Source organism: Triturus cristatus, chromosome 4_2, assembly GCF_964204655.1.
Source record: "Triturus cristatus chromosome 4_2, aTriCri1.1, whole genome shotgun sequence".
In the NCBI taxonomy this organism is placed as follows: Eukaryota; Metazoa; Chordata; class Amphibia; order Caudata; family Salamandridae; genus Triturus; species Triturus cristatus.
In genome coordinates, this window is record NC_140586.1 from 97,650,278 (window position 1) to 97,670,046 (window position 19,769).

Consider the following 19,769-nt stretch of genomic DNA (forward strand, 5'->3'; position numbering starts at 1 on the left):
CACAAGAACGTTACAGATTCAATTTGAAGGGCTACATTGCACAGAGTTCTGTAGCCAGCAAAAATAGAGTTCAGCAAATAGGTCAAAAGAAATTTGGGGGACCTTGCGGAAACAGCAAGTTTCCAACAGCATGTTTCTTTGTTTGTGTGAATAAGCGAGAAGGGAAAGAACAAACAGGTAATATATATTAAACACAATGGAAACAAAACAGACGCACTGTTTAGGGAAATTTTTTTATTTCTGTAAAAATAATTGTCTTCCATTAACTCTCAGAACTGGAAGTAGGAGCAGACTGTGTCATAACACTCTGGTACACAATCACCAATGCATACCAAGCAAGAAACTGTTTTCAGGCAAGAGTTTGCCACACAAGCCAGCTTTACTATTGCTTCCATAAGTTTAATTCGGGCAGCCAAAAATCATCACATTCTCAGTGAAATCAGAAAATTCTTCACAGATTTTCACGTGTTCTGCATTGGTGCACTCCTCTGGACTTGGCCACCACTCGATCCATGTGTCTTTCCCAATGTAGTAGGCAAACCTGCAATGGAGGTGCACAGTGTCAGGCAAGCAGTGTGAGATTCACTTTTAGCAAACAATCACTCGGGTTTAGATCACAGAAACTGCACCAGTGCTGGACAATTCTTTCCTCTGGCAATTTTGCACTAATCCCTGCAGTTTTGCTGTGACAGTTAGACAGATGAGGACAGCAAAGACAACACTTGAATTGACAGACCTCCACAATATTAGCATTTTGGCCAGCTGCTTGGTGCAAATGTTGGTGTAAAAATGGTGCAAAAATACACGGCACCAGAATAAAATGGGCCAGCAGTGGTTGAGCCAGCAGTGGTGTCAAATTTCTTACCACTAGAGTAATGTAATTTATCACTTCCCAAAGCACAATAACAACTATACACAATATGCAGGATAAAATGAAAGCAGGAGCTCCTTCCCACTGCTTGGTAATTGTTGAATACAATGAGGTTCCTAAAACTGTTGAATTATGTTATATTTTTATTCAGACTGCAATGATGTCCTCATTAGATCTTGTTACATATTTGTATGGTACTTCATTGTAGTATGATGTTCGCTTTAGAATCTTCATAATCTCAAACCGCATTGGGGCAGTAGGAGAAGTGAATATATGGTGTACTAGGGTAATCTCACCTTAGGGGAGAAGTGAAAGAATGTGTATTTTCACATATCTGGATAACAGTCTTCTGTAAACTGACACGGTAGAACAGTAGTAGGGGCATGTGTAATCTGATATTTTATTAGAATGGCACTGGGGCCGTGTGTACGCTCACACTGCATTAGAAGAGCACTGTAGCTCCTGTATTTAGGTAGCAGTGGGGTCACAGTTTAATCTCACATTGTACTAGGAAAGTAGTGGGGCATCTGTTTAATCTTGTGGTGCATTTGGATAGCAGTGGAGTCACTGTGTAATCTCACACTTCATTAGAAGAGCAGTGTGGCTCCTTTATAATCTTGCAGTGATTTGATGGCAGTGGGATTCCTGTGTAATTACACACTGCATTAGAAGAGCAGTCTAGCTCCTGTATAGTCGTGTGCTGTATTTGGGTAGCAGTGGTGACCCTGTGTAGTGTCACAGTGCAATTTGGATCCTGTATTTGGGTAACCGTGGGGTCCCTGTGTAATGTCATGCTGCTTTGGAAAGCAGTGTGGCTCCTGCCTGGTGTTGCAGTGTATTTGGGTAGATGTGGTGCACTGTGTAATCATAAAATCCTGTATTTTTTGCAGTGTATTTGGATAGCAGTAGGCTCCCAGTGTAATCTCAAACTGAATTAGGTGAACAGTGTGGCTCCTTTGCAGTGTATCTAGACAGCACTAGGATTCTCATTTTGCATTAGGACAACAATGAGGACCATTTGTAATCTTACTTCGTAATCAGAGTGCAGTGTGATGGAGATGGACAGCCCTGTGTAATCTCACACTGGTGTAAAGCAATGCTCCCTTAGCATCAGCCTATATTAGGAAAGCAGAGCAATCACTCACAATAGGTTATTAGAAGGTGGTTCCTGAGTGATTTCACATTGTGTTCGCAGGGAGATTCCTGCTTAGTGTCACTGTCTATATTTACAGTAATTGGGCTCCTGTGTATCCTCACAGTGTATTTGGAAGCGAGGTGAGGCCTTGTGTGTTCACCCAGAGTATTCGCCCAGCAGGGTGGCATTAGGGTCCACTACGTAATTCCAACTCATATTTGGACAGGTGTAGGTCATGTGTTATCTCACATTAGAATCAAAGACCCACTGTTGCTTTCACATTCTGTATCACAGGAGATCTCAAGAATAGTTTATGATGATAGAGCATGAGTCATTGATGGCCCTAACATTGCTTGATAAAATTTCTAGATGAAGTTTATTTCCAGAATTTACTTACTCATCCTTTTGAGTCCACAAGTCACTGTTTAAACCCCATATCAGATAGCTCTTTCCATCTTCAAGCTTCAGGGAACTTCTGCACTTCTTGTGGCTGATAAACCTGCGAATCTTCCCTTCGGGTGCCTCGTCCGACCCTTAAAAAAAACACATTGAAATTGTGACGTTGCGATTATCTATCTATCTATCTATCTATCTATCTATCTATCTATCTATCTATCTATCTATCTATCTATCTATCTATCTATCTATCTATCTATCTATCTATCTATCTATCTATCTATCTATCTATCTATCTATCTATCTATCTATCTATCTATCTATCTATCTATCTCACCCATTGTGCTGCTTTTTACTCATTTAACTTTCATCTTTTTTTAAAACAAAATAAGAAAAAAGAAAAAATAATCAGCTAACTCTGATGCATTTATGACAGTTGTATAGATCTGGATAAAGCCTTTCTCTAATGTTCTATGTGTTTTTAATCTCCTTCATAGCTTTCATGTGGGTAACATTGATAGACAAGGACTCAATCCCTATGGTGACCAAAAGTTCATTTAGGATCAAAAGGAGTTCCACTATTATGCTGATTAAATCCATGCTGTCTCTTATGAAGGAATGTGGTGCATGCAGACAAAAAAAGTTTCAAGACGAAATCTAAGTGTTTGCCAATAGATTGCAATGTCTACCCACATTTCACTATTATGTGTTAAGCCGATGGATCTTGGCTGTTTTTTAAGACACTTCATCGATTTTGAGCTGCACCAACAGCACTTGCTGAAGGAGGTATCCTTTCTGTTTGGTGCCTCTGGGGCCGTTAGGGATGACTGGATGTCTGCGATTGGCTGGGGCCTGCTGGGCTGCGAGGGCCATAGAGCTTGTTCAGTACTGCAGAGATGCACACAGCAGCACCTAATCTGCCCACACTTAGAACATTTGCAATGAGAGTGGAGCTGCTGGAGGATCTCGGGGCAGACGTTTACGCTTGTAGAGAATGAGCTGGGTGGCAGAGAACAACAGAGCTTTTGGCTCAGACACTGAGGATGGTGCAGTACCCACTTTGCCTGAATGTCGATGGAGTTAGAGATTGCCTAACCCAGGCACCCAACTGCAGTTGAGTAGCCATCCATAATGAGTTGCTGAATACCTGGATTCACCTCTTTTGCACGATCTGTTGAGCACGGTATTTGGGGGCCCCGGTACCTTCTGGAAGATGGGCCTGGCTCGGTCTGAACTGCTGGGGTCATTTGTAGGATTCTCCTACTTTGCTTTGATGGTGCCTATCATTCATTCTTGGTGCTCAGAAACGGGGGGAATATCAAGCATCCTTGACTAGAGCATGAATCTGTTGGGCATGCTCAGGACACGTCTTGCCCCTCAGGGTCAGTCTGCTCTGTTCTTCCACCAAAGACATTTTGGATGGTGCCACTTACGGGTCTTTCACAGGGCTCCTGCAGTGATTCTGTTGAAGACAGAGAGACCAAACCCACTCAAAATCAATCCATCATGCAGTACACTACATCCCAGCCAATGGCGCAACAGCAGACTCACCAGGCGAATACAGCACCTGCGCAGCCTTTGGAACAGAAAAATTAACCTAATCTCCTCCTCAACATTCAAACTTACAGAGACTTGCTAGAAAAGAAAAATAAAGGGAGGCATGATCGAGGTCAACCTCCTCCGGGCAGAAATCAGGAAAACACTAGATCATGTTACTGCAGTGAAGGGGGGCAGAATTATGTACCGATGTCATGACCCTGAAGAAAACGGTGACCTTGAATCAGAAACAGGCTTTGACTGTTCACGTGCTCTTAGGAACAACCTGTGGCTCCAAGGGTCCCCCGAGTGGGCAGAGGGTGGATCGCATTAAGAGTTCCTCTGGAAGTGGATTATACAGGAGTATTGGCCCTTCTCTCTGTCCCCAATGTTTGCGATTGAAAGAGAGCATAGGGCATTGGCTGAGAGAGTGCTGCCTAGGACTCTCCGCAGGCTATCAGAGCAAAATTCTGAAATTATGGTGACAGAGAAGACCTTCTTTAGGCAGTGTGTCAACAAGACACATCCTACTTTGATAAACATGCCATTGCAATTTTCCCAGTCCATACCAGGAAAGTACAGGAGCAACTGTTTATAATGGTAAACAGCCATTTCAACACTGCTTTTACACTGCACACCATTACATACCAAGCATTACAAAGCATTGGATGTAACAACACGTAGCCATTACTACGCATGTAATTACATCGCATGCGCTTTTACAATGCATGCAATGTAATGGCGATCCACCTCGTTTTGAGCAAACTGTGGCTCTTCCATTTCCTCACAATGACATGCATCTTGCACCACCCCTCAGCCAATGTGAAGTGAAGCAGGAACCAGGGAGAGGAACCACGAGGACAACAAGGTAAGGGGTTTGGGCCTGGGGTGGGGCAGTGTTATAGGGTTTGGGATAGTGTTGTAGTGTTTGTGTAATGTAGGGTATTGTTTTAGGGTTTAGAGTAGTGTTGAGGGTCGTGCAGGGTAGTGTTTGAGTGTAGGAACTGGACTGGGGGTCAGAGGAGGGTCCTGCTGGAGGTAGTGTTTTAGGGTTTAGGGTAGTTCTGTGGTGAGTGTGTAGTGCAGGGTAGTGTTTTAGCGTTGAGGGTAATGTCGGGGGGTCGTGCATGGTAGTGTTTAAGTGTAGGGAGCTGACTGGGAGTTGGGGTGGGTTGTGCTGGTGGTAGTGTTTTAGGGTTTAGGGTAGTGCCGTGGTGTGTGTGTTGTGCAGGGTAGTGGTTTAGGGTAGTGTTGTGGGGTTGTGCAGGGTAGTTTTTAAGTGTAGGGAGCAGACTGGTGGTCATGGGAGGGTCATGCTGGAGGTAGTGTTTTAGGGTAGTGCCACGGTGTGTGTGTAGTGCAGGGTTGTTAGAAATGGGATGTTAGAAATGGGATTTGTGGTCGGGGCATGTGCCAAAGTCAGGCAGAAACCACCACTCTAGTCAGGATAAGGGAGTTACACTGTTAAAATGACCCCTGCTCACCCCCTTGGTATCTTGGCTCAAGCAGTCAGGTTTATCTTAAAGACAGTGTTTAAAGCCTTTGCACATAACCAACAGTAATAGTGTAAGTACTACAAAAGGACACCAATCCATGTTAAGAAAAATATCCAATATTTTTACATATTCAAGTCAAGACCAAAAACAACAAAAATCCACAATACAGTACTTAAAGATCTTTAGTTATCAAAATATGCTTGAAAAATAGTTCTTTGTGTTAGGGGGCACCTGGTTTCCTTAATTGCAGCCCAGGTCTATTCAGCCCTTTCCTGACCCACCTAGACTATCTGAAGCCACTTTTGCTCCCCAGCCTTCTGTCATCCAAAACCCAGACAGGCAATCCACATTCCAGCAGAGGCACACGGGATGACTGAGCAAGAACATACCTACTTTCTAAAACACAATGTAAAAATCACCTTCACTAAAAGATGCATCTTTAGATTCGGAGTTCAGGCATACTAAACTTTATTTTCCTACCTAATTCCCCAGGCCAGTTATGTTTATAAGATGTCATAAACAAACTCCCCATGCTCTCCTATGGGGAACAGGTAGCCTTGCAATAGCGGAAAACGAAATTGGCCGTAATTCCCTATCAGGACATGCCACACACACCAGGGCAGGTCCTACCTTTCACGTAAACTGCACTCTGCCCACAGGGGTATCTTGGGCCTACCTTAGGGGTGGCTGACATGTAAGAAAAGGGAGGTGAGGGACTGGCAAGTGTGTGCACTGGCCAAGTCGACATGGCAGTTACAAATTGCGCGCAGACTCCACAATGGCGGGTCTGAGGTACCTTTTCTGGACTACTCACGTGGGTGGCACAATCAGTGCTGCAGGCCCACTAGTAGCATTTGATTTACAGGCCCTGGCACACTCAGTGCACTTTACTAGGGACTAACAAGTAAATCAAATATCCAATCATGGAAACACCAATACATAACACAATTTACCACAGGAGCACTTGCACTTTACCACTAATCAGCAGTGAGAAAAGGGCGCAGAAACACTATGCCAGCAAAAACAGAGTCAAAACTGGGAGGTCAGAAAGCAAAACCTCAGGGGAAACACGCCAAAATATGCCAAGTCTAACAAGGGTAGTGTTGTTGGGTTTAGGGTAGTGTCAGGGGGTCATCCTGGGTAGTCTTAATGTAGGGAGCGGACTGGGGGTTGGGGAGGGTTGAGCTGGTGGTAGTGTTTTAGGGTTTAGGGTAGTGGGTAGTGCTGTGGTGTGTGTGTAGTGCAGGGTAGTGTTGTTGGGTTTAGGGTAGTATCAGGGGGTCGTGCTGGGTTGTCTTAATGTAGGGAAAGTACTGGGGGTAGTGCCGTGGTGGTGTGTGTAGTGCAGGGTAGTGTTGTTGGGTTTAGGGTAGTGTCAGGGGGTCGTGCTGGGTATTCTTAATGTTGGGAGAGTACTGAGGGTCAGGGAGGGTTGTGCAGGGGTACTAAATTAGGGTTTAGGGCAGGGCACTGTCACTTACATTGCATACTTTTAGCATGAGTATAGCTTTAGCACGCATGCCTTTGTGTTGTAATGGTATCCGTGGTAAAAGTATATGTGTGGTAAAAGTATGCGATGTAATGGCATGTCGTTGTAATTGCAACACGTAGTAATACCCATGTTGGAATGGCACGCGTGGTATTAGTACGCGTTGTAATGAGTCATATTCGTTTATAACTGTGAAACAAAAGCAAAATAGCTAGTTACCGATAGGAGTAGTTTTGCAGCTTGAAGAATTATCTGTATTCACATGCTGTGCATTATTCCACCATCTAATGGTTGGGTCCAGAAAGTCTCTTTGAAGTCTCTTTTTACTTGTTCTTTTTGCTCGTGAGGGTGTCGATCATTTGGGTTTAAAAACCCTGTCCTTGTGTGACATCAGATGGATGCCCTGGCAATCTCTCAATGCAGTCAACATAATTTTTGTGTGCCTGTCAGTGTTCTCTCGAGTTAAGTGTGTGTAAATGCACCTCTATTGGGGGAAGTGGGTGGGTCGCATGTGAATCCAGAAAATTCTTCAAGCTGCAAAACTACTCGCACCAGTAAGTAACCATTTTGTTTTGCAGCTTGAATTGTTTCTAGATTCACATGCCTTACATCAATTACAGAGCAGTTTTCTTCATGTGGGTTGGGTGAGTTATTTAAAGTCTGTGTTTAAAAACAAATGCTTCAATACTCTTTGTCTCACTTCTGCTTCTCTGTTGATCTGAATGTCCACAAAGGAGTGTTTTATGAAGGTATGTACAGAGGACCTGTAGAAGCTGTGCAAATGTCTTCTAATGCTACGCTGCCTAAGAAGGCAAATGTTGCTCCTTTTTTCCTTGTTGAATACGCTTTTGGCTTTTTTGTAAGGGTTACTCCCCCTGTCTTGTGAGAATATTGTATTGTTTGCACTATTCATCTGGTGATAGCTCCTTTGGTGACTGGAAGTCCCTTTCTTCTGTGTGCGAAGAACACAAATATCTGTTGCATTTTTCTGATGTCCTTTGTTCCTCCTTTGTTTTGGGCTGTTGAAGAAAGGCTGGAAGGTGGATAGCTTGGTTAACTTGAAATTTTCATACCACCTTTGGTATGAATCTTGGGTATGTTCTCTTAGCCACTTTGTCTTTATGTAATTGTAGGTACAGCTCATTAGTGGTAAGCATTTGTATCTCACTTACCTTCCTTAGAGAAGGATGGCAATGAGGAATGCAGTTTTGAGGATTAGAAATCACAGTTGTGCATTCTGCATTGACATAATCAGTTGGGGGAGCACTACATTCAGGTTCCATGTAGGCATTGGCACGCTACTTGGGGGTGCCCCTTTCTTTTCTCTTTCTAAGACACGCTTCACCACTTGTGTGGTAAAGAAACTTCGACCCAGTATGCTTCTTGTGTCCGCTAAAATGGGTTCTAAGTGGACCTTGATAAAGGCATAAGAGAGCTGTTTGTTCAATAGATGTGTCAGGTATCACCTGACTGTGGCCTTTTGTGCCCAGTCTCTGTGTTTTCCAGGCCTATTACACTATTTTTGGAATCTCTTCCATTTGTTGCTGTAACATTTTCTTCTTGTTGGTCACCTCGCTTCTTTTAGAATCATCTCCAACACCCTTCTTGGCAACTTAAGGTGTCCAAATTCGAAGTCCTCAGGAGCCATTCTTCCAGGTTGAGGATGTTTGGTTCTGGGTGCCATCTTTGTCCCTTTTGTATCATTAACTGGTATTGGTATGCTGGAAGTGATATTGACTGCCCTTGTGATATTTCCGTACGGTTTGAGGGTCATGTCTGCTGAGCCCATTGTGGAGCTGCCAGCATCAAGTTGACTTGCTCTAGTCTGTACTTTTGGATTACCTTCTGTATCATTGGAATCGATTGAAAGGCATAGGCCAATTTCCCTTTAAGAAAGGGCATTCTGGGTTATTGAAACTGGATGCAAAGCTTTGGCATTTTGCATTCTTGTGTGTTGTGCATAGGTCTACTATAGGTGTCCCCTAGATCTGGATGATCAGCCTTGACACTTCCTGTTTTAGTTCCCATTTCTGTGTAGTGTTAGTTTTCCTGCTTAGCTTTTCCGCTTCTGTGTTTTCTTTTCCCGGTAGATTAATTGCCACTACTGTACCTTGTTCTTTATCGCCCATCTCCATATCTCCTGAGCCAAGGTTGATAGAGGGTAGGATCTAGCTTCACCTTGTCTGTTCAAGCAGTGCATTTTCATTGTTTTGTCTTTTTTTCATAACACATTTTATTGGGTTTTACAATATTTCAAGGCCAAAACGGTACATATACACACATAGGAGATTGTGATACAAACTCCTGTCAACCACTGTAACACAAAAACTTGCACAGTCAATCCCCGACTTTCCCCCACCAAATGCCACCAATAAAACCCTTATTCAGATGCAACATTAGACCCCATCTCTGTCTCTCATGCAGTATCTCCATAGTTCTATATTTCAGATTCCAGGTGGGATTCAATAGTGTGTACTGGGCTAAAACTATAACTCTGTAATCTGCCCACAAGTGCCAAATCTTAAGGTGTTTTGTCAGTATCCCCTTGTCAGGAACACCGCAACCTCAAGACTCATACAATGGCCCATCCCTCTCTTCCATGCCCCCACCGATGGAGACCTTCATCCCCAGTGAAGAGATCAAGGTTAAATACATTATTCTTTTTCTCACCATGCCACCCTAGTTTAGACCCAGCCATATGTTGATCAGACTTGATGCTTTTCCTCATGGGAACAGTCCAGCCCACACTGCCAAGTCAGGTCCTCCCTGGACCAGAAACAAGCATCCTGGGGCCGCTTTTGTGGTATTACCCCGCATCAGCCTGTCTAGCTTGAATCCAGTTGCACAGTGAGCAAGGGACTCACGTCTGGGCATGGCCATCCCACTTTGAGCAAAAAGTACTATGTAAACAAAGGATCGACGGAATGCTGAATAAATCATACATTCAACCACAGTCAAGAGATCTGAGGTTAAATCTATTTTGCTTTTTCTCACCATGCCACCCCAGTTTAGACCCAGCCATATGCAAATCAGTCTTGACCCTGTTCCTCTTGGGAACGGTCCAGCCCGAACTGCCAAGTCAGGTCCTCCCTGGACCGGAAACAAGCTTCCTGGGACCGGTTTCGGGGTATTACACTTTATCAGCCTGGCTTGCCTTAATCCAATGGCACAGTGAGCAAGGGGCCCACATCTGGGCATACCCAGCCCACTTAGGGTGAAAAGTGTTACGCAAACAAATGATGGACAGAATGCTGAATAAATCATATATTCACCCCTAGTCAAGAGATTTGAGTTAAATCTATTGTTCTGTTGCTCACCATGGCACCCAGGTAAACCCAGTCATATGTAAATCAGTCTTGCCCTGTTCCTCATGGGAACAGTCCAGCCTGAACTGCCAAGCCAGGTCCTCCCTGGACTGGAAACAAGCATCCTGGGACCAGTTTCAAGGTATTACCCTTCATAAGATCGAACTGAAAACATTCAAAGATGGCCACACCCTGGTTATATGAAGCAAATGGAGACAGGACAATGCGTCTCCATAGCAAAAACTTGTGATCCAATAGGAGTGAATGCGTGCATATTTAAAAGAGTGATCATGTGACCAGACTTGGGAACCAGAATTGAAAAAGGCAGTTTGCTGAAACGCGTCTACTGGTGTGGTCGGTGATAAATGGTATTTTTATATCCCACAGAGTGCTCTGTGTTCCTTATGGAATTTTTATGGTGAAATTAATTGACGTGAAAGCTGCTCTCAAGTTACGGAGGCACCCGTTCTATGGTGTTGGGCAGTCAAGAATGGCATTTGGTGGAATATTTAATTAGCACTGCCAGAACCACTGCAGCCACGGAGGAATTCCCGCCAGTAGAAGGGACATTACAAAATGTGTAGACGCTGGCTACAAAAACCGGCGCCTTCGGGTATTTCATCTGACGGGGCATTCGCGGTAACAAAGGGAACAGATACCATATTCGAGGTCAAAGCAGGTTTTAACGGTTTGCCTCTATTGGTTCCCTTGATTTGGATCCATGTAGCTCCTTGGTCTTCAGTCTGCTGTCCGGCATTGAAGATTTCAGCGCCATTACAGGTTTCTTTGAGTCCTCAGTCCTCGGCTCAAATGTGTCTTGGATCTGAGGGATTAACTTTTATCTTTGTTTCTTCTTCAACGCTTTCTTGTGGGTCTTACCAGTCTGACCCTTAGCGATCTCCACTAATTATGGCTCTTCCCCTTGGGCCTCTTCTGTCTTCAGGATGTCCTCCTCGTTGCCTGACAGGCCCAGATCTTTTAAGGAGTCCTGTTTTCTCTGTGGTGGTGCAATCCTGTAGTGTGGCCTACTCTGCTTCTGTCTTACCCTGATGGTCGTGGGCAAAAACTCTGCACATGCCACGTAGTCCTCTGCGCTGTGCTCCTTGGGGAGGCAGAGGATACAGACCTTGTGCGTGTACTTGAGTGCGCATTTGTGTAGCACTTGGGGCAGAATCTAAAAGGGGCATTCTCCATCACCCCTTCTCATTCTCTGACCACACAAGTGTTGTTGCGTCAGTCAACTCACCTCGGTGTCACTTGGTGATTTTCTGTGTTTTCCTTATGTTTTTTTCTGTCTTCTACATCGTATCAGTCATTGCCAATCCTGTTCCCTCAACAGTGATACTCAGTGGAAAAAACATGCTAATCCTGTTCCCTCAACAGTGATACTCAGTGGAAAAAACATTTTTTTTTTCTCATGAGTCCATCTTCTTTGACTACGGATCTCTCCCCTAGGCTTCCAGACCCAACTACAGAAAAAAAAAAATCTGAAGATGGCGACTGTGTCGAGGGATTTCTGGGGCCTAATTCAGGTGTTACACAAGGAGGAGTTTAAATCCAAATGGTAGACAACACTCACGAAGAAGTAAAGAAGGAGAGAAAAGAGACTTCAAGAAGACTTTCTGCCCTTAACCACTAGATGGTGGAATAATACACAGCATGTGAATCCAGAAAAGACTCATGCTGCCAAATGTTAACTCTTGGTTTGAAGTCCATGCCCCTGTAAAGTTTGCACCCTGAAGTTTAGCAAAATGGAAAAATACACTTTTTTGACTCCCTGGGTGAAGAGTGGTGTTGGCTGGAGTGTTGGGACAGAGTGGCCCTGTGGCGATCTGGTAAAGGGCAGTGGGACCTGGTCAGGCTTCAGAGCAGACTGAGTGATTACACTGCATCACAGCGACCGTACACCTTGGATTGTTGTACAAGATGGGACCATAGCTGACGATGGTCCGGGGACAACGGTTGAATCCTCTGTGGCTGACTCAATCAACGAGCAGGAAGATGTTGGAATGGATCAGTAGGTCATGTTTGACCCGACCATGTTCTTTTAGGAGATGCCACAATTTAAATTGCACTGACATTAGGTTTAGAAAAGAGTTCTAGGCCTTCGGCTCCAGCAGGGGCCCGATGCCTACGTTGGAGTACTGAATTCTGTAGGTTCTCGCAAACCTCATATTTTTTTGAACTATTAGGATATGTGTGTATGCAACTCAATACATCTGTGGGGGTTGAGGTCTCCTATATTTAAACTTATTAGACTTACAATCATGTGTGTGGGCCACCCTCATCTGTGGTACTGCTAGGAGTTGATGAGCGGTATATTGTATTACAGTGTTAATGCTGGATACCCTTCATTCCTTATACTAGAGTATTGGAACTTTACTTATAGTTAAACATTTTACAAGAATAAAATAAACACTTTTTTCTTCTTTGTGTGACAAACTCATTCGTTTATTTAAAAATATGCCGTCTTTGAAGAACTTCAGGCAGCCAACACATGTTTTGCCACTAGTGGTTCACAGGCCCGAGGCTTGCTCAAGACTGGCAAAGCATTACATGGTGAAAATGAGGATTGTCCATTTTTGCATACAATCATCATGCGTAGGTAAACATACTGGTGTGAGCACTGCACTTGTCTTAAAACATAAAATGCATAGTAATGTAGTGTACTGGTGACAATAAGATTGTATTACAGAGCTATTCCCCTAAATTTGTAGATGGAATAAATATAGTTTATTATGTATTTTTGGGTTTCCTAGTCTCCTGCTCCTGCATGCCATGCCCAGATTTATCGATATGTGTGTCTGGTAATGGGAGGCACTGTACTGTTCTTGACTCGCATGCATACGTTTCTCATTAGGTTGCCATTGTTGAGGAGTTAATATAGTGAGTGAGAGGGGTGCGTTTGGAGCCACCTGGTGAAGATGGAGTGGGTCGCACAACTATTGGATGGATGCCACAGTTTCTTTTTGTTGCTGCATTTGCTCTCAGGGAGGGTGGGATTTGTTGGGGTTGGAAAGTTGTGGATTTTTGTTGGACTTATGTTTCTGTTCTCTTCCTGGCTGGTGACTACCAAAACACCACCTACCCTCTCTGCTCCCCTTTGTGAGGGCCATGTTTCTTTCATGCTAAGATTACACGTGCTACCCCTGCCTTGGGCTAATTTCCTGAAATCTAAAAATTACAGATAGGTAATTCGTCTTTTGTAGTGTTAGAGGTTTAAATCATTACCCCCAAACTTTATCACGCACATGCTTACCTAAAGAAGTGGGCTGCTCAAACTGCATTATTGCAGGAAATGCACGTTTTGAGGCCGGAGATTGATAAACTGCATAAGAAATAGAGCAGACATATCGTAGCAGCCTGTTATTTCTCCTATTTTCGGGTAGTGCTGATTTGGATTTCTACCGGGGTTCCGTTTCAATGTGAGATGACTATTTCAGACTCTATGGGTCGATATTGTTGTTGCGAGGCATATTGGATGGCACAAATATCTGCATGCTACACATGTACACACCTAACAATAAGGGATTTTTCCACACCATTATACATTTGATAGCCCCTCATAGCATACATGGTTTCTCTGGGCTTGCAACTTTTAATTGTATGCTCAATGCTAATTGGATAGACAGTCACCATCTAGGGAGGCAAGAAAACCAGGAATGGTAGCAATATTATGACAGATTCTTCTGGACATGTGATTGGCTGACAATTAAGAGCCCCTCAGCACAGAAGTTTTCATGCCACTCCCTCCATGACTCACAAAATCCTACAGCAGACTTGAAATTATCCTGACTACAGTGACCTGTTTGAGAGGGTACTGCTACATACTTAAATAGATTTCTTTCTGACATTCACCTCAAGACAGTTCCTAGGAGCTTCTTGGGGCAGCTATGACTTGAAGCTCAGAGGAACCCATGTTTGGGTCCCATAATATGGACTTTATTACACATTTGCTACCAGTGGTAATGCCAGGTACACTAGTGCTGGGGAATGGGATGCCTACAAAGTTGCTTTGAGGGGGAAGTGTATATCTCAGATTTTGAGGGTCGATGCTGGAATACAAACTCCGCAAGACGGAGCCTGAGGTGGAGTGCTTCGACCAGGATATAGTTTTAGACCCAGGGAGGGCAGAGTATCTCCTAGACGCTTAACACAGGATACATGGGATGGGCTGGATGAGTACACTGTTACTCAGCACAGGCAAAGGCTTTACAGGGAGGGGAACAAGTCAAGCAGATTTCTAGCTTGTCTTTTAAAAAGGGAGAGACCACTACACCCATATTCTGAGACTGCAGCAAGAGTAGGTGTGCATTATTTTGAGGAAAGGGATCAAATACATGTCCTCACATGTAATATAGTGCACCCTGCCTTGAGACTGTGAGGCCTGCTGTAGGGGTGTCCTACCTATACTGCATGCAGTGTCTGTGACCATGGCACCCAGGGATGTGTGCCATGTGGTGTTTTCACTTTTGTCTGCACCAAGACATGGAGCCTGCAGTGATAGTCTGTATGTGCTTGATGAGGGGTCTTCAGGGTGGCACAATTCGTGCTGCAGCCCTTAGGGACCATCTTCAGCATCCTTGCCTGAGGTACCACAGGAACCATTTACTAGGGACTTAAAGGGGGTACTAAAGGTATCGTCAATTGGGGGACAATTGCACAATTTTGGGAAAGAGATCTGATACTGGGGACTTGGTTAGCAGGGACCTAGTGCACTTCACATTGAAATTACATCAAATACCAGGCAATAGGTGTGGTGCCCATGTCAAAAAGGGGCACTTTCATACAGCGACCGCCCATGTTCATAAATTATCGTGGGAAGTCTTCCTAGTGACCGGAAATCATGCTAGGGGGACACCAAATCTCGCTTGTGCTCACCAGCTAGCATTCTGAAGCCTTGTATTCTTCCCGTTGTCATCGCATTGCTCGATCTGGAAAATAATTCTACCACTTGACGAATGGAGTGCAAGAATGCAAAGAACTCACTTAGTACTTGGACATAAGTAGGGCATATGATAGAGAATGAAAAGTTGTTTACTTGAAATCCCTTTAGATTTCTTCATTAATTTGGAATACAACTTGCCCACTTCCCTGGCAAGCCATAGTAAACGGAGGCTTTAAATTAAGACCGCTGTGGAATAAACAAGCTTTACTTGGTACAACTATTGCAATCTGGAACACTGGAGCGGTCTACTCCCATAGGGTGGCAGTGTAACATACCTGTTTAATTAAGTTGCTGCATGTCTAACCACAGTTCTTGAATTGCTTTCTGTTCAAAAGAAAGAATTAAAAAGGTGTTTTGCAGACCGTCTCTTCCTTAAGCTCTGTTTCGACGTAGGATTGCAGATGAGTAACTCTACTCCTTGTTAGAAAACCATCACCTCCTCATCACCTATCCGAGCGAGCACGAAGCAGATGCAGACATTGTAACAACATTGTACTATGATGAAGGGCTTTAGCTTCGACCTCCAGTCATCTCTCACAGGCACTTAAACAGAATAAACTACAGGTGGTTTGCTGTATGGTGAAAACGGTCTGATACTTTTTGAATGTTTGCTGTTTCACATTTTGCAACAACGTAACCGAATTCTTTGATGATAATAATGCTAAACAAAAAAATAAAACTGCGAGAGGAAACGTCACCTAAGTGAGTACTCATCAATTTCAGGGATACGACCATTAAGCGGGTCGATGTTCAAAGTATAAAGCATATAGTTGGATGCTAAGTGTTTTATAGCTCCCTTGAGAGGGAAGTGTGATATAATTACCTGGTTTTATGACTTTTGTAATGGACATCATGTAGTTGTCATAGTTGTCTGTCTTCTCTGATCTCGTGAGTTTAGCCTTATACACTGTAAGGAAAAAAAGTACATGCATTACAGATCTAGGTCTTGTCAGAAATCCTGAACCACCCAAAAGGGGAAGCTGAGCTAATGATTCCCAAATACATGATACGTGCTTCTGGCTATAGCATCGTTTTGGAAATCTACTCTAATTGCTTCAGTTTAAATTTTGTGTCATGGACCCCCTAATTCTTCCATTGCTGTATTTGTATGGAACGTGAGGTTTTTTCAAACATTATCAAAGTTTTCTTCAGGAACCAAATTCGACAAAATACCGACCCTGTTACCTCATTAGTCAATGTTACTGTTTGCTGATTGTATTTTAAATTGGGTTGATTTGGCACCATCTGCCAATCCTAATGCTACTCTCTTTTCACAGGTTTGAGAAGCCCCAGCCAACAAGTGTTAACTGGGGCACATTTACAAATGAGTCTACCTCTGAGATCAGACAGACAAGGACTCTGTAAATATGCAAATATATATGCATAAATACTACATAACTTTATATATATATATATATATATATATATATATATATATATATATATATATATATATATATATATATATATATATATATATATATGTATATATATATATATATATATATATATATATATATTTATTTATTTATTTGTTTTCCTTAATATGTGCACCATCTGCTCTGTTTCACTAATTTTCAAGAAATGAATGAAAGGGTATATGATTCCTAACAATTGTGGTGCATGTAGACCAATTTTTCTTTGTAATGATCATTGTATATACACTTGCAAAATTTACACCAATATTTGTTTATTTAGATTAGAAAGACTTTATTCCTGGTGAGCATATCGTTGATGTATGCAGGTACATATTGATGGCCTCATCACTACTTGCAAAACTCATGGCTGATGCTGAAGAGGCATTTAATTTTGGCATTGGTTTTGCTTCTTTACCAAGGGTAATTGAACAAGGATATAATGACTGATGATAATAGTCAAAATTTCAATCTGTTTTTGTTCACTATACAGAGGTACGAGGCAAGGGTGTCCTCTCTCTTCTTTTACTTTTTGTTTGCAAAATGTCTACATTAAGCTGAATATACATCAAGATAATCTGTTTTTGTATGAATATCACTTAGAAATCAATCCTTAGCACACGTTTTCAATTAAATGTTGCTGGTAAGTATAGCGTGTTTACACAGATAAACATATACACATAACAGAAATTAGTCTTTCTTCTTCTTATTTGTTTTTTTATTTGTATGCGACTCTCCTTAGTCAGTCTTTAGCAGCCACAAGCCAACACGTGTTTCGTCGCTTGAGGGGAAAGTAGTCCCGCGACTTTTTCAAGGCTATTTTCAGATTAGAAGTAGCATTTAGTAAGCGGTGATAATTCCAAACCGCAGATTGTTTCCGTGGTGGCGGCGTCACTCTTATCAAAAATTTTTGTTATCTTCTCTCAGTGCTTATTCCACTGTAGTGCAAGTGTCTGCGTGACGCCTGTTGATAGTATCCGGAGTTGAGTGCGCTCTCGACTCCGGATACTATCAACAGGCGTCTAAATGCTACTTCTAATCTGAAAATAGCCTTGAAAAAGTCGCGGGACTACTTTCCCCTCAAGCGACGAAACACGTGTTGGCTTGTGGCTGCTAAAGACTGACTATGATTGAGAAATATTTACTTGCCTAAAAACCCTGCAATTGCAGGCCTTGCGACTAGTAAAGGCGTTCATACATGTCACCCTTAATAACCAAGTGAAACCGACCCCAAACTAATTAATGTTTTCAAGGAACAACAGTCCCTAAAATATAATACTTAAACAACAACTCATAAAAAGAAAATGCATTCCAAACACACGAAAATTAAAGAAAAAGATTTCAAGTGACAATAGGGTGGAAAAATACATGCTTGGTGGTCAGGCGAAGGTCGTATAAATGCACAGTACGTGTATCACAATTTACACGATCTGAGCAGAATGTCTATTCAATCTAATTATTAGAACAGGTCTGCTTAGTAAGTCAAAGGCGTTTCACTGAACATACATCAAGGGATCATCATCAGGACTTGAAGCAAGGTCTGTCCTAGACAAGGTAGACAAAATCCTCCTGAAGTATATACAGTAATCTCTGTTAAGGGGATGCAGGTGCATCAAGATTTGAATGAGAAGAAACCGGTAGGGTCAACTGAAATATCGTGTGAGGCATCGGAATCTGAGAGAACAATGTCAGCTTAAATAGTAGTGTGGTCTGTCCAAAATAACACAGCTGATCAGAGGCAGCAAGCAATCTGCAACCTGACCAGGGTCAACATACGATATCCTGTGTTGGGGACCAATTAACCACCAAGCCTGTGCGGTTGTGAAGTGCAGGTAATCAGGCAATGTGACCTGGCTTCTTACAGATTGGGCTTATTGCGTATTGAGATCACTTTCGCCTTAGCACCAAGCATGTTTTTGCACTCCACTGTCATTTATGAACTTAATTTTTTTCCTTTAATTTTCCTAATTAAAAAATTGATTTTGGAATACATTTTCTATTTATGAGCTGCTGTTTAACTACAATATATTAGGTACAAGTGTTCCTTGAAAACAATACTAATTTACACATGTGCCTATGGATCCCAGGGTTACCCTTGTGTTATGACAGGTATCCAAACAAATTAATAAAATGCAGATTTAGGGGTCTTCTCTGCCAGAACATCATTGAAGGGAATATGAATCGTACTTTTTAACAAGAGAATTGAATGAGTGTAGAAGAGATGGTTCTAGCCTTAGATAATCAGCGGGGGTGGTCATAATGAGTAGTATTTTCCTGTCTAAGACCAATGGTGGCAGAAAAGATTGTACTTTTTATATCAAGTGGTAAATAGGGTGGGCAGATTCACTGTACTTTACTGCTACAAGCTCAAAAAGAGAGTTGTCATAATATTTCTTATTCATAAGATTAATAGAGGGCAATCAATAGGGTGGCAGACAGAAGGGTGCTTTTGGGACATAGAAATTCCATGAGCACTTATCTGTCACTCAGTCTGCTGAAGGGAGACTGGCTGACAGAAGGGTGAATGCTTGAATTAGAAGCAGAATAAAATGCAGCCAGAGTTAGAATTAGGACTTTAAGTTTAATGGTATTTACTTTCTTGGCATTTTTGTCTGTATTTATTCATATTTATTTAATGTCATTAGTAATGTATACTTGTTTTCTGTCATTTGTATTTATCCATACGTTTATTCCTGGCCAATGTAAGAATTATGTTTCAAGTAGTAAATTTCAACGTTTAGCTAACACATTTTCACTCACCTGTCGATGCTCTGGTGTTTTACTGCACTAAGTGTTCATATAAAATCAAACAATATACATGTCTGAACACATGAAGTTTTTAGTACTAGCATGTGTGCATATCTGCAGCATCTGCAGCTATTTACTCTTTAGTAAAGCTATTCAATTTTTATTAGGAATTCTTTTTAACTCCCTATGCTATCAATATGCACAGCTATTCAGCTTCTGTCATAACTGACAAAATGGAAACACATTCAAATTTATTTTTGTTTTTAAAGCACAGACATGGGAATGAATTGTTTTTCATATGTATTTATATGTAATAATAAATAAAAAGGAGAAATGTGGCTCTCAGTGCCTGATTTAGATCTTTGCGGAAGGGTCACTCCCTCACATCAGTGATAGATATCCCTTCTGCCGAAATATAAAACCCATAGAA

The 19,769-nt window shown here is 42.3% G+C and overlaps 1 protein-coding gene across 2 annotated transcripts in view; it reads right to left on the reverse strand.

Moving 5' to 3' along the window:
- Nucleotides 1-219: 219 nt before the first annotated feature.
- LOC146833089 (A.superbus venom factor 1-like) overlaps nucleotides 220-19,769 on the reverse strand; it is a 271,604-nt gene continuing 252,054 nt past the window's right edge. For both annotated transcript variants that reach the window (XM_085600728.1, XM_085600727.1), the window contains 3 exons: nucleotides 16,000-16,083; nucleotides 2,404-2,539; nucleotides 220-541 (listed from right to left, as the gene is read on the reverse strand). In XM_085600728.1, coding sequence (XP_085456854.1) covers nucleotides 400-541; nucleotides 2,404-2,539; nucleotides 16,000-16,083 — 362 coding nt within the window. In that variant the 3' untranslated portion in view covers nucleotides 220-399. The remainder of the gene's footprint in view (nucleotides 542-2,403; nucleotides 2,540-15,999; nucleotides 16,084-19,769) is intronic.